The 13,010-nt window shown below is 60.2% G+C and overlaps 2 protein-coding genes across 2 annotated transcripts; one reads left to right on the top strand and one right to left on the bottom strand.

Moving 5' to 3' along the window:
• The first annotated feature begins 5,554 nt into the window (after window positions 1–5,554).
• On the top strand, window positions 5,555–9,233 carry Surf4 (surfeit 4). The gene is made up of 5 exons (XM_004640400.2): window positions 5,555–5,777; window positions 6,380–6,456; window positions 6,976–7,019; window positions 7,364–7,550; window positions 8,038–9,233. The coding sequence occupies exons 1-5, from the start codon at window positions 5,672–5,674 to the stop codon at window positions 8,302–8,304; spliced, it is 681 nt and encodes a 226-aa protein (XP_004640457.1). The 5' UTR covers window positions 5,555–5,671; the 3' UTR covers window positions 8,305–9,233.
• A 2-nt stretch (window positions 9,234–9,235) lies between these two features.
• Window positions 9,236–13,010, bottom strand: Surf2 (surfeit 2; the record flags this gene model as incomplete). The annotated part of the gene is made up of 6 exons (XM_023700246.1): window positions 9,236–10,160; window positions 10,652–10,809; window positions 10,960–11,142; window positions 12,198–12,301; window positions 12,701–12,855; window positions 12,954–13,010. Coding segments are annotated over 6 exons (741 nt in total), but the record flags the coding sequence as incomplete, so codon positions are not given.

The raw sequence follows: 13,010 nt of genomic DNA, 5'->3' as shown, positions 1-13,010 counted from the left end.
CCCGGGCAGCCCGGCCCCGCTCCGGTGCTGGGCCCGCCCGCGCCTCCCCCGCAGTCTGGCCGGGGAGCGGGGTGTCTGCGGGGACCCCTGCCGAGTACCCGGTGGCGTCGGAGCCGGGGAAGGCCCCGGTGGCGGGACGGTGCTGGGACCCTGGCGAGGGAGGCACCGCTTCTGTGTGAGGTCGGCTCGGCCGGGAGCGCCGGGTGGGCTGTGATGGGTGCTCTTGCTTGGGAAAGTGTCCCGTTAGGCCTGCGAGCCGGCCCTCGCCCGCCCGCCCGCCCGCCCGCCCGCCTCCCTCCCAGGCGCCGTCGCTGCGCGTCGCCTGCGCGAGGCCGGGCCCCAGGTACAGGTGGCGAGGGTTCAGTTTTTAGTTTTACGGGGGTGTACTGACTAAGCCGACTCTGCACCGAGCCTTCTTTGAGGGTGTGTGTGTGTGCGCGCGCAGCATATTCGGATCGGTCAGCGCCCCGGCCCTTCCACGCTCAGGCCTCTTGCTTGCCCTTTTGGTGGGTGACATCTTTCTCGTGTGTTCTCATTTTTGGGTCCTTCCTCACCACCTTCCTGTGAACTGGAAGTTTACAACTAACTGGGGGAAAGAAAGGGTATCAACCTGAAACATTTTTTCATAAGGTCATTGTTTTGTGTTTAAAGACACAAATTGAAAACACTATGTCTCGCAAGAACAGTTCCTATGGAAAGAGAACAGTTCCTGTGGGAAGCTCTTAAGAATCAAGTAGGCCGTTTTCATTGACGCCAGCGTGGTGACCCAGTTGTGGCTCCCGAGCAGGCAGGCTCTCACGCAGGCAGGCAGGCACGGCCGGGCACACTTGCTGTGCAGCCTCCAGGGCCCTCGGCTTTGCAAGACAGTTCCACAGCCCAGCCCAGGTAGGTGTCCCACGGAGCTGCTGCCAGCTGTCAAGTGAATGACTTTCTGCTGAAGAGTAAGTTCCCAATCTGTTCGCATTACACCGGCTTCAGGAAAATCCCAGGCCTCCAGCCCTTAGGCTAGTGCTCTGTGCGGCAGCTTCAAGCCTGGATTGCAGGGGGAGGAAGGCTTTACGAACACTGTCCCCCAACACTGTCATCGTCGTCGCCCCCCCTCCCCGGCAGAACTTCTTCCCCAGTGCTGGGGGTGGTGACTGCTGCCCTTCTGAGTCAGGTCAGGACCCTCTGACTTCCTGTGGGAAGAGTCTGGGGGAGGGGAATGAAGGTGCTTTGGCTTTGTCATTCACCAGGAACATTTGAAACAGAGCCACCTACTGGAAGAGGTAAGTGAGAAGGAGGCTGTCATCTACATGGGGGGCTGCTGGCGGGCTAGCATATTGTGGAGGGCTCCGTCAGGTAAAGGAATGTCCACTTTATCTAATCTTGGCTTCACAAAACAGAAGCAAAAGGGAAGTGACAATTTTGCCCAGAGAGTCTGGGCTGCTGAGACTGAGACCTAAAAAGCTTTGTCTCTGCCCAGGTGACAGGAACATGGGCCTTTAGCAAGCAGGCCTTGTTGGGCCTTCCCGTGACCCTCCTGAGTCCCAGAGCCTTGAGGGGTTGCTGGTGCCTACCCTCCCCTCTCTGGCTATCGGGCATTGTCCTCCCCACCACCGGCCCATGGAGAAGTGTGCTGCCTGGTGTCCACTGGCAGGCTCCTCTGAGCTGCATCTCCACGCCTGGCATCAGGCTCCTGCCCTTGGCAGCAAAGGACAGTGTCCTCTTGATTGCTGGAAGCCAGGCTCTGGAGAAAGTGCTGAGGCTGCTGTGTGGTAGCTGGGCATTCTCAGGCCATTAGAGGCCAGGCTGGAAGGGGCTAGAAACTGAGGCACTGGGCCATTGGCTCGCTGCCTCCCGGACGGATTGTGGAGCAGCATCTCTGGCCATGCACACCCATAACCATGGACGTGGGCATCTGGTGGGTTCTGCCTGACAGCTGGCTCCCCGTGCTTTCACCTGTCCTGGAGGGCATAGCTAGGAGCTGGAGCGGGCCTGGGCGCTTGCCGAAGCAAGGCCCGGACCCTCAGGCTGCATTGTGGTGTTGGGTGTTGGGGTGTGTTTAACACCATGTGCCGGCGGAGCCTGGAGACATAGTGGGCTCCCCGAGCAGCCCCCCTCATGTCTGCTCTGTCCTTCCCTGCAAGGGGCTTCCTGCTCCGTGCCATATAAAGGTGGGGAGCTGGCTCTCTCTGCTTGCTGGTCTTTCTGTTTTGGTTTAGTTTTGTTGGGGTGGCTTTTTTTTTTTTTTTTTTTGTATTTGGTACAGGGTCTCACTGCACAGATCAGACTTGTAGCGATCCTCCTGTGTTCAGCCTCCCAAGCGCTGGGATTTCAGGCACTGCCACCACACCCAGTCTCATTCGCCATCTCAGCGCACCTCAGGGGCAGGGCTTGCATGGCATGCTGGGGATTGAACCTTGGCCACTGCACTCTGCCTAAGCAAACACTTCAGGCCCCTGAGCTATGTGGCCGGCCCTTGGTTTGCATTTTTGAGACAGGGTCTTGCTGTGTAGCCCAGGCTGGCCTCAGACTTAAACTATGTCTTGGGGTTACAGGTGTGCACTACCATCCCCAGCCTTGTGCTTGCTGGTCTTAAAAGGATCTTTAAAAAGTGGTACATACCATTCTGAGGAGTGGGCGGAAGACAAGACTTGGAACCCACCCAGGGGCCTGGGTTGCTTATCATAGTCCCATATCTAGTAAGCCGGGTGGGTGGTCTGCATCACAGGGCTCTTGACATGGGCAAAGTGGAAGCCTTCAGGGTGCCATTGGGAGGGACACTTGCTGGGATCCTCAAGTTGTGGCTGACTCCTCTTCCAGCCCCAGCTCTGCCTTGTCGTCATGGCCTCATTTCCTGGGGTGTGTGGGCCTGTGGGCCCCGAATGGGGCTGCCCTAGCCTAGTGACAGTTAGGTCTGATCTGCCTTCACAGGGCTCTTACTTCCTCTCTCCTGAGTGCCTAGAGAAGGCCAGGGCTTCTGCGCAGTGGAGCTGCTGTGGGTAGCTGTGCCCTTGTGTCCTGTCTCAGGTCAGGTCAGGGACAGCTGCGTGTCCAGCCCTGCCAGACTCCCGTGACACACCCTCCCTGGACCGGGGCAGTGAGACTCAGGAGGAGCCTGTCTTCTCCCCACAAACTGTCTGCCTGTGCCCACTGCCTCTGCTTGCCTGTGCTGCCCCTGGAACAAGGGCCAGGGTCACAGTAGAGTGTGTTCAGTGTTCAGGGCCAGCCTGGGCTGTCACTTTGCACCTGAGGGCATGCAGGAAACGTGCCTAGCCCAGTGCTCACTACTGTGGTTTTGCGCTTCTCCCCAGAGCCAATCACCGAGAGGGTCTCTGACCAGCTGGCCTGCCCCTGTGCCTCTCTAATCCTCTTGACCCAGACGTCCAATTAAGAGCAGCCGACTCATCAAGAGGCTTTTAACCATGGCTTCAATCTCAAAGGCTGCGTTCTGGCAAATGAGCTCCTTGGTGCCGGGTGTGGGCCCAGGGAGGGTCTGACCACAGCCTGGGGCCGAGGGTGCTCCCTGCGGGCGCAGCCCGTGTAATCATGCTGCCTGCTGCTGTCAGGAGAAACAAGTCAGAACACCCCTGGTGTCTGTCCCCTGCTTGGGGGTCCGCACCCTGGGCGGTCCTGCATCTGCCCAGCCACAGGGAGTGGCACCCTCCGGGCACCTGCTCCTCCCCAGATGTAGACCAGGCCAAGGGCCGTGCTGCTGGCAGAGGTGCCAGGGCTTCCGTGGACCAGGGCTGCTCAGGAGCCACCCGGCAGCGTCGTTATCTGTTTCACGATTGCACTGTTGCCCGGCATTGGGAGAGCGCGAGAGTGAGTGGCAGAAACTGGGTGCTGTGTGGTGTCGGCTGTGCCTTGACCTCCTGCTGGGTCACTGCGTGCGTGCGTGTGCGCGTGTGCACGGGTGCACGCTCACCGTGGGGCCCTAAAACTCAGCCAGGCGGGGCCTTGCCTTCTTTCCTTTCTTCCTCCCTCCCTCCCTCCCTCTCTCTCCCTTGAAGGCAGGTTTCAGTATGTTGCCCAAGCTGTTTTGAACTTGTGGGCTCAGGCAGTCCTCCTGCCTCAGCCTACAGAGTGCCGAGATGACAGGTGTGTGCCGCGTCCTGGCCTGCTTGTAGGTTTTGTAGGGGCTTTTGGTACCAGAAGGCAAACTCAGGATGGGTTTTTGTTTCTGGGCGCTGGGAATCAAACTCTGGGCCTTGTGCTTGCCAGGCAGGCTGCGCTGCTGAGCTCTGTGCCTGGCCGCTGACAGGCCTTTTGACTGCAAATTGTAGCAGATCTTATGACTGCTCATTGGGCTGTCGCGCTTTGTGCAGGGCAGCGGTCCTCTCGCCCCTCTGGTCACTGTTAGGACAGTCGGGCCACAGTGCCCCCCCACACCTGCCTGCTCCGTCCTGTGGCTGCTGGACTGTGTATCTGTCCCTGACTTCTGAATAAGTGTGCAGATTGGTGATGCGGGCTCAGGCGTGGTCAGCGTGACAGCAGTGGCACAGGAGCCCATCTGCAGTGCTGGTCAGGCCAGGGCCGAGGGCACAGCAGCCGAAGGCTGAGGACGCCTCTGCTGTGTGCCTTCCCTGGTTATGGCGTGGCCACAGCCTCGGAGGGCCGCGTGACCCTTTCACTTGGCTGCTTTCAGACAGACGGATGGGCAGACTCTGCCCTTTAGACTCTCCTGACGTGTCACTCCTGGGGGCAGGCCTGATCTTTCTCCCGAGGGCTGCCGTGTTATCATTGGATTTCTTTCACCCTGTAGTTGGGCTCTGAAGGGCATAAGGGAGAAGTATGTGACATGCCCCTGCATGACACTTGCACCTGGCTCCAGCAGGGCACACTGGCGCCCTGAGCCCATCACAGATGGTCTAACACAGCAACAGAAGGGAGCCAGGAGGGTATTTCCCCCTCACGTCATTCAGTGACTTTACACACTTGCGGTTCATTGGCGTTCAGTTAAATTCTCCGGCTCCCTGGGACAGAGCAGTGTGAATGGAAGTGTAGACAGTGTCCAGCTGAGCCTGTGGTCCCAGGTCCAGGCCCTGAGAGCTTCCAGCACCACTAGTGGTGGGCAAGGCCAGCCCTGTACTGTCAGCCTAGTCCCCGGAAGCCTTGTAAAGGAGCTGGACACCTGGCAATGACAGACACATGTTGGTGCCGTGGTCAGGGTCAGGGGAGCTGTTAATGTCATCTCATGGGTGGAGGCTGGGGGTGCTGTGCTGCCCAACGCAGTGTCAGGGTGCAAGGTGGCATGGCCCAAGAGTGTGGTTCTGTGCTTGGCACTTGTGTCTCGTGGCAGATCTACCTTTGATGGTGGTAGCCGCCATGTAATGGTCCTGTGGAGCGAATTGGGGGAAACAGTATCATGGTGTTGTGGTTGTCACCCTAAAGGATTGGTGCCAGGCCCATCCTGGTGAGTCTATCCACAGGCCTGAGCGTGGATTGTCACGTGTCCAGACTTGGAGTGCCTGGGAACAGGTGCTGGCTTACCCACATCCTCCTAGGAAGGTGCTGGGCTGGCGACTGGGCTTCTTGCCCTGGGGCCACGTGGCTGTAGACTGGGCTCCAGGCTGCAGCCCCTCATGCCTTGTCTCTGGCCCTCCAGTTCCTGCGCGTCACCAAGCAGTACCTCCCACACGTGGCCCGCCTGTGCCTGATCAGCACCTTCCTGGAGGACGGCATCCGCATGTGGTTCCAGTGGGGCGAGCAGCGAGACTACATCGACACCACCTGGAGCTGCGGCTACCTGCTGGCCTCGTCCTTCGTGTTCCTTAACCTGCTGGGACAACTGAGTAAGTGGCCTGAAGCCTTGCCAGCTTTGCTCAGGGCCTCCCATCCCTCCACAAACAGCGCACAGCCCAGAGCGGGCAAGACTGTTGGTGACCGTGCTGACCAGGGTGCGTGTGTGAGCACTTGACCAGGTTCGCTGCTCTGGGGCTGCTAAAGGAGCCGGGCGCAGTCCTTGTGCTGAGTGTCCCCAGCAGGGGATTCTGGAGAAGGGGTGGCCACGGCGGGCAAAGGATGGGTCCAGAGGCCAAGGAGGGCTTGGCTCAGGGCGGAAGGCCATCAGCGCCTCCGCGCTTTTGCTCCTGGATGCCCCCCTTCGTCTGCACTGTTCCAGGTGAGGAAAGCGTGTGCTGGCAGCCCACCCCAGCTGCCACAGGCGAGCAGAGCAGAGCCTCTGCAGGGCTGCTGCTGGTCGGTGGTGTGTCCTTAGGACAGCAAGCCCTTGCGGTCTAGACCGAGTGTCTCACGGTGCCAGCGTCCCACTGTGCGCGGCCCTTGTCTGTCAGTGATACTCCTAGGAGTCTTTGTTGGTTTGGAGGCTGGGCCTGAGAGCCGAACAAGGGCAGGGTACCGTAACAGTGTCCCCAACTCTTGCTGTTCCTTCCAGCTGGCTGTGTCCTGGTGTTGAGCAGGAACTTTGTGCAATATGCCTGCTTCGGGCTTTTTGGAATCATAGCGCTGCAGGTATGTAAGGCACGGGGCACTCGGGAGCCGTGGGGTACATGGCCAGGACTCCTGCTCCTGTAGAGAAAAGCGTTGGGCCCAGTGTTCTCCCTTTAGCCCCGGGGCCACTTTTGTCTTGAAGGAAATGCTATACAGGCTGGTCCCCAAGCAGGTGCCAGCTGGGCACTGGCAAGCTTTGATTACTTTCATTACACATGATGGGCATGGGTGACATGGGTCACTGCAGCCAGGATGCTGACTGGCTTTCTCTCCTGCCTGAGCAGCAGTGCCCGGTTAGCCTGAAGGAAACGCACACAGCGGCTGCCTAATGCAGCAGACCGATGGTCTCCGAAGAGTTGCCTCTTCGAGGCTCTGAGGACTGACTAGGCACAGGAAGTGGTGGATCAGATTGCTAAGCGCGGGCCTGCCCTGGGTGCCCTGCAGTGTGTTTCACACTCCCCTCTGCTGGGTGCACTACTGGTAGCAGCAGTAGATCTGGGGGCATGCTTCACAGTGCTGACTTGCTTCTCTGTCCCCCAGACGGTCGCCTACAGCATTTTGTGGGACTTGAAGTTCTTGATGAGGTAGGTGTGTGCTGAGCTGCGGGACTCTGTCCCTCCACCCTCTGGCCTTGCGCTGCAGGCTGCAGGAAGCCTCCAAGTGCGCACGGCGCCTCCGAGGCGCCAACTCCAATGTGGTGCCACAGAGCCTGTTCTGTGTGGCAGGTGGTGACAGTTCAGCCCCCCTGCGGGGGTGGGTGGGGTCTTGTGGCAGGAAGTGGAAACCTGACTCGTTTCCTGTCGCTCAAGGCAGCCCCTGGTGGGTTTGCCCTGGGAGGGTGCCGGGTGCTGCTGCTGCGGTTCACAGGGCTCTGCTGTCTGGTGGCAGAGGCCAGATGAGCTTTTCCCAGCCTCATTCTGTTCCTCAGGAACCTGGCCCTGGGAGGGGGCTTGCTGCTGCTCCTGGCAGAGTCCCGCTCAGAAGGGAGGAGTATGTTCGCGGGCGTCCCCACCATGCGGGAGAGCTCCCCCAAGCAGTACATGCAGCTGGGGGGGCGTGTGCTGCTGGTCCTGATGTTCATGACCCTGCTGCACCTGGACGCCAGCTTCTTTTCCGTGAGTACCGCCACCTGCCCAGGAGCCCTGGCTGCTTGCATGCCCGGGCTGGGCCTGAGCACAGCCTGGGCACAGGTGAACCTTTTATTGCAAGCACACAAACCCCGTGCGCCAGGAGCTGGCTCCCTTCAGGCAGAGCCAAGGCCCGCTGCCCTCTTCGCAGGCTCCTTGACCCCTCTCAAGCCTGGGTTGAGCATGCACAGCTTAGGGCGGAAGCTTCTAGGTGGGCGCAGCGCTGCGGGGAAGGGGGCATCTTCAGCCCAGATGCCAGCTGCAGTGAGGCCAGCCTGGAGCTCCTGTGGCTAAATCACTGCGTGTGGCTCGGGGAGGCATTCTCCCCCAGCCTTCACACCCACATGAGTGGCTTCCCCTGCTCGGGCGTGCGTCCTGCTCTTGGTCACGTCAGCCTTCGTGACGCAGAGCCACAGGACCCTGTGGTTTTCCCATTGATGTTGACGTCTCATGACTTACCTCTCACCCTGTGCAGATCGTCCAGAACATCGTAGGCACGGCGCTGATGATCTTGGTGGCCATCGGTTTTAAAACCAAGTTGGCAGCTTTGACTCTTGTCATCTGGCTGTTTGCCGTCAACGTGTACGTCAACGCTTTCTGGACCATCCCCGCCTATAAGCCCATGCACGACTTCCTGAAGTACGACTTCTTCCAGACCATGTCGGTGATCGGGGGCCTGCTCCTGGTGGTGGCCCTGGGCCCTGGGGGCGTCTCCATGGATGAGAAGAAGAAGGAGTGGTGACAGGCAGGCCCCTGAGCTTCCTGGCCAAGACCCGCCGTCAGCATGGGCTCAGGGCGGAGCTGAGGAGCTGCCGGCGTTGTCCTCTCCCTCCCCTCCCTTGGTAAAGGCACCGATGTTCTGAGAACTTTATTTGCAGACACCTGAGAACCGCTGGGAAAGTCTGCTCTGGAGCCAGTCTGGTACTGACTGCCGAGTGCTGGCTAGCTGGATGGGCGCTCAGTCCCCCAGCCCAGGCTTGGAGCGCGCGGCGGGGCAGCTTGTGGCCCTCACCCGTTCTGAGTCTTTTCTGGGGTGAGGGCCTTCCAGCTGTACTGAGCAGGCACATTTAGCATTCAGAGCAGTCTCGCTGGTTCCTTCAGTTTACATTCTTTGCTCCAACTACACGAATCCGATGGTCACCCGACTTTTCCCACCAGTTAAGCTCCCTGGCTTAGAATCATACCAGTGGCCTCGGCACCTTTTCTGCCCTCCTGTGTAGTTACTTTAAGCTCAGCCACTGAGGACCTCTTAAGAACTCCAGAGCCAGGGAGCGGCACAGTATTGGAGGGCGACTGAGGCCGCTGATGACAGTAACACATTCACATGCTCAGCTGGGACTGGCCCTGGGTGACAGATACCTGGAGATGTCGTGGCTCGCGGCACGGGCCACGAGTCCTTGGGGAGCTGCTGCCCAGGGGCCAGGAGGGCAGTCAGGAGGCTGCACAGGATGGCCAAGCCCACCATCAAATCGGTGTGCAGAGCAGTGGCCCCACTGGACTCAGCCATTACCTCACTTGACCTTCAGAGCCAGGCCTGGACACCCCAGCGGCCAAGTCGCTGTCCCTGAGGCTGTCGCTTGCTCCAGCTTCGTCCACGATTGTCTCAGTTTGTTATGCCTTACCGATTTGGTCTCAATCCTGTATTTAAAAGTTTTCTAACATTGCCTTACACTGTGTCCTCTTTTTAGGGGGAGGGTCTGATGCCATGGCTCTGCCCATCTGCATGGTAACAGGTGCCAGCATGGTGGGGGCCTCTCTGAAGGACTTCCCAGGCCTCTTGGGAGACCAACCAGACCCACAGCGCTGGGGGACTGTGGCTGCTAACCCCATGTTTGTGTTTGCAGCCATGGTACCTCCCCAGGGCCACCATGGGCCAACCCTGGGCTAGTCGCCCTGAGGGGACAGTCGTGGCCCCTGCAGTAGTTGATACTTGTCCCTCGATATTTCCTTCTGATTGGCACAAACCCTCCCAAGCGCCAGATCCCGCAGTGGCATCGGGCCACAGGCCCATCCCTCGTGGTTCTTGGACACGCAGGGCACCTCTGCCGCCGCCCCGCAAATGTGGTGACACTCCCATGTGCCAACGCTGAGCCAGCAGTTTCTTGGGGGCCTGGGGGTTGGGTTGCAGGCGGCTGCCCTGGTGCCGAATGCAGCTGCAAGGCTGGCTTTGTCTGGACCTGGGGGCTGGATCTATCCATTGGTTTTGGCAGAAGTTTCTAAAAATGCTTTTTGCTTTATGTGGGAATAGGTACAAATCTCATTTTTATGCTGTATTTTATATCTTAGTTGTGTTTGAAAACGTTTTTTTTTTTAAACATCAAAATAAATAATGACATTTGTGTATGCAGCATGATCCCACTGGGTGTCCAGCCTGGGGTGCTGCGGCCAGCTGCTTGGCTGGGCCTTGCTCAAGCCCTGGGGACCAAGGGCGCCTCCTCTCCATCTGCTGCTCCCAGGGTGCAGAGCAGGCCACCCTGTGCTGCCTCAGGACAACAAACTTCAGACACACGCCTTCTAACCCGCCTGCTGGAAGGAGCCCAAGCTGGCAGGCCTGCAGTGCCGGCTCTTGAGCTTCTTGGCCAGCGAGCCCCGCTGCCCCTGCGGCAGAGCAGAGAACATAGTTATGCACGCTGTCCCCACCTTCCTGCCACGGGTTTCCAGTGTGGAGCTGGAAAAGGCACCATGGCCTTGCCTCTGGCCTCTGCAGCAAAGACCTGACAGCCTTCCTCCTCCCACAAAGGACAGGAAGTTGCTGCAGGGAGCCAGAACCCTTCCTGAGTTCCTAGGCCATGGCCACTCACGGGGGCCTTGACAGGACCCACATGTCCTTGTCCTTTGAGGCCAGAGGTGGGGACCTTGCTCCTGGAGACCCTCCTTCCCATCAGTGCCCTCTGTTTCTGCTTTACTCAAATGTCAGATTTGGATTTTTCCTTTTTTTTCCTGAGACAGAGACTTACTATTAGAAGTTTGAGATTCATTGTGTAGCCCAGGCTGGCCTTGCACTTGTGGTGGGCCTCCTGCCTCAGCCTCCCGAGGGCCAGGATTATGGGCATCCACTGCCACGCTGGTGGCCAGAGGCTGCAGCTCACCTTCTTGCGCTTGCAGATCTTTTCGCTGGCCACTTGTATCTTCCTGTCCTTGGGGCTCTGCCCTCCTGGAGACCTTGCCTCGTCCTCCTGGTCTGTCAGAAAGTCACTGGTGTCACCCCCGCTCTCAGGTCCTGCGTCCTTTTTGGTGAACAGCTCGGCTGGAAGAACAGGCACAGGGCTGAGGCTGGTTGTAGGTGAGGCAGTGCTCTCTGCAGGGGTCAGTGGGCACAGCTGCCAGGGGCAGGCCAGCAGGAGGACGCCTGACAGGTGGGCTGGACTCTAGAGCTGCGGGGCAGGACTGCGCTTACGTGGGTACAGGTCTGTCATGCTGTCGTCACTGGAGGCTGCCTCCTCGTCACTGGATTCTGGCTGCCAGAAGGCGTCTCTCGGGCCCAGCGGCCTGTCCAAGTCCCTCTGGTCTTCCCTCCTCCTCCGCTTGTGCAGCAGACAGGCAGGAACGAACTCCATCCCTTGCTTCCGACACTCCTCATCTGGGGACAAGCCGGCCCACTCGGGGCCGCCGTGCCCTGATCCCTGTGTGCACCCTGCCAGGCCTGAACCCCTGCCTCCCAGGACAGGCACCAGCACAGCACAGTGGGCACCTGGCCTCACCCAGAGCCTTGCCAGGCTACAGAGGTGGCTGGGGGGGCGGCGCATTGTGCACGTCCAGGCTGCACCCAGGGAGGCTGGCACAAAAGCCGCGTGACCTGTCCCCTGTGGACGAAAGTTCTCCACACAGGCCAGGGCTGGGGCTGTGAGAGCTGGCTGGCTGCTAAGCAGCCCCTGCACTTGGAGCTGGGAGTTGGGATGAACTTCCTCTTTGTGGAAGGCCCTTCCTGAAGTCTCGCTGGTGTCCCCAGCTGCTGGACCTCAACTCTGTAAGCATGGGCTCCAGGAACCAGGGGCCTGTGGTCTTGGTACTCACATCTGTCAGGGAACCTGGCTGCACTTCCGTGCTGGGAGAGAAATCGGCAGGCTCCCTTCCCCATCTTTCCATCCCCAAGCCATCCTGAGTCTGCAGACCCAGACAGGAGAGGTGGTGTGTCCCTGGCAGCCCTCACACCTCAGCCCAGCCTCTGCCCGCTCCCTCTCCCCTCTTCAGCCAGCTCCCTCCCATACCTACCAACCCACTGAGGCTGGTTTGCCTTCCCTTCTGCCACCAACCCTGCCCTGCACGGCTGCGCTGCCACATCCCCTTCTGTTCTCTGCAGGCCAGGCAAGCCATGTCAGTCTCAGTCCTCATGGTTTCAGACACCCACGGCCACGTCCTCTCCTCGGTGGTCAGCGGGAGGCTGGCCTCTGGCCTCTCCCTGTGCCACACCAGACGGCAAAGCACACTTCCTCCCAGCCTGCTTCTGGCTCTGCACAGATCCCCACTGGGAGCTCTGGGAGCCCGGGTGTCCTTGTCCTGCCCCTCACTGTACCAGAGCTAGGGAGACGCATCATCACCTGGGGACCAAAGAAGGGTGACGAGGAGCCCCACTCTGGCCCAGGGAAGGTGGCGCGAGTTAAAGGCCTGCGCCTCTGTCGTGGCGAGGTGACTTACATCTCTGCAGGGCTTTCTGGTACCGCCGTCCCTGAGTGTGCCTCAGCACGTGCTCTGGGGACTTGTTGATGTGCCGCAGGGTGAGTTTGCAGAACAACTGGTGCCTGCGGAGCAAGGAGAGCAGAGCGTTGCGGCTCGCACAGGAGGTTCCGACGCACATAGAGCGCTGCGCGGATGCACCAGTGCCATGCACAGGGCGATGGGGCCAGATCAGAGGTTTTAAAAGGTGCAGAAACAATCCTACATCGCGGATGGGGGGCAGACCACTGAACCCGACAGACTGTGACCTCACTGTCGCTGGCAGGACAGGCGCAGCAGCCTGACGCCGCCGCTGGGCAGGCACACGCGGTAGACAGCCTGGGCACGGAGACTCGAGCGTGGGGCATTTGCCACCACCTTCTGCCTCCGACGGCGGCGCAGCCACATGCTGCGGTCACACCAAGGGTCCCCGCGGCGGAGGGGGACCCTGTCTCAGTACCAGTAAGGGCGCGCAGGCCACCTACGGGTGCTTGGTGCTGGGCACGATGTGTGGCTCGAACTCGGCGTAGTCGAAGGCCGGGGAGGCGCGCGCCAGCCGCTGGAACTTCTTGCCGCGAGTGTAGAGCTGCAGCTCGGGCAGGCGGCAGGGCAGCTCGTGGCCCGTCAGGGAGCAGCGCACCTGCGGAGACGGCCGCGGGTGGGTCAGGGCGCCGCGCCCGCGCTCCCCGGCACCCCTCCCAGCCCGTCCCTCGGCTCCGCGCTCCTCCGGGTGCGGACCCTGTTGGCGCCAGGGAGCAGGCGCAGGCTCGGGTGCTGGCTCAGGAAGGCCTGCAC

This window comes from Octodon degus, unplaced genomic scaffold (genome assembly GCF_000260255.1).
Source record: "Octodon degus isolate 3935 unplaced genomic scaffold, OctDeg1.0 scaffold00123, whole genome shotgun sequence".
NCBI lineage: Eukaryota > Metazoa > Chordata > Mammalia > Rodentia > Octodontidae > Octodon > Octodon degus.
The sequence above is the reverse complement of the archived record's forward strand: the minus strand, read 5'-3'. Positions and strand labels throughout refer to the sequence as shown.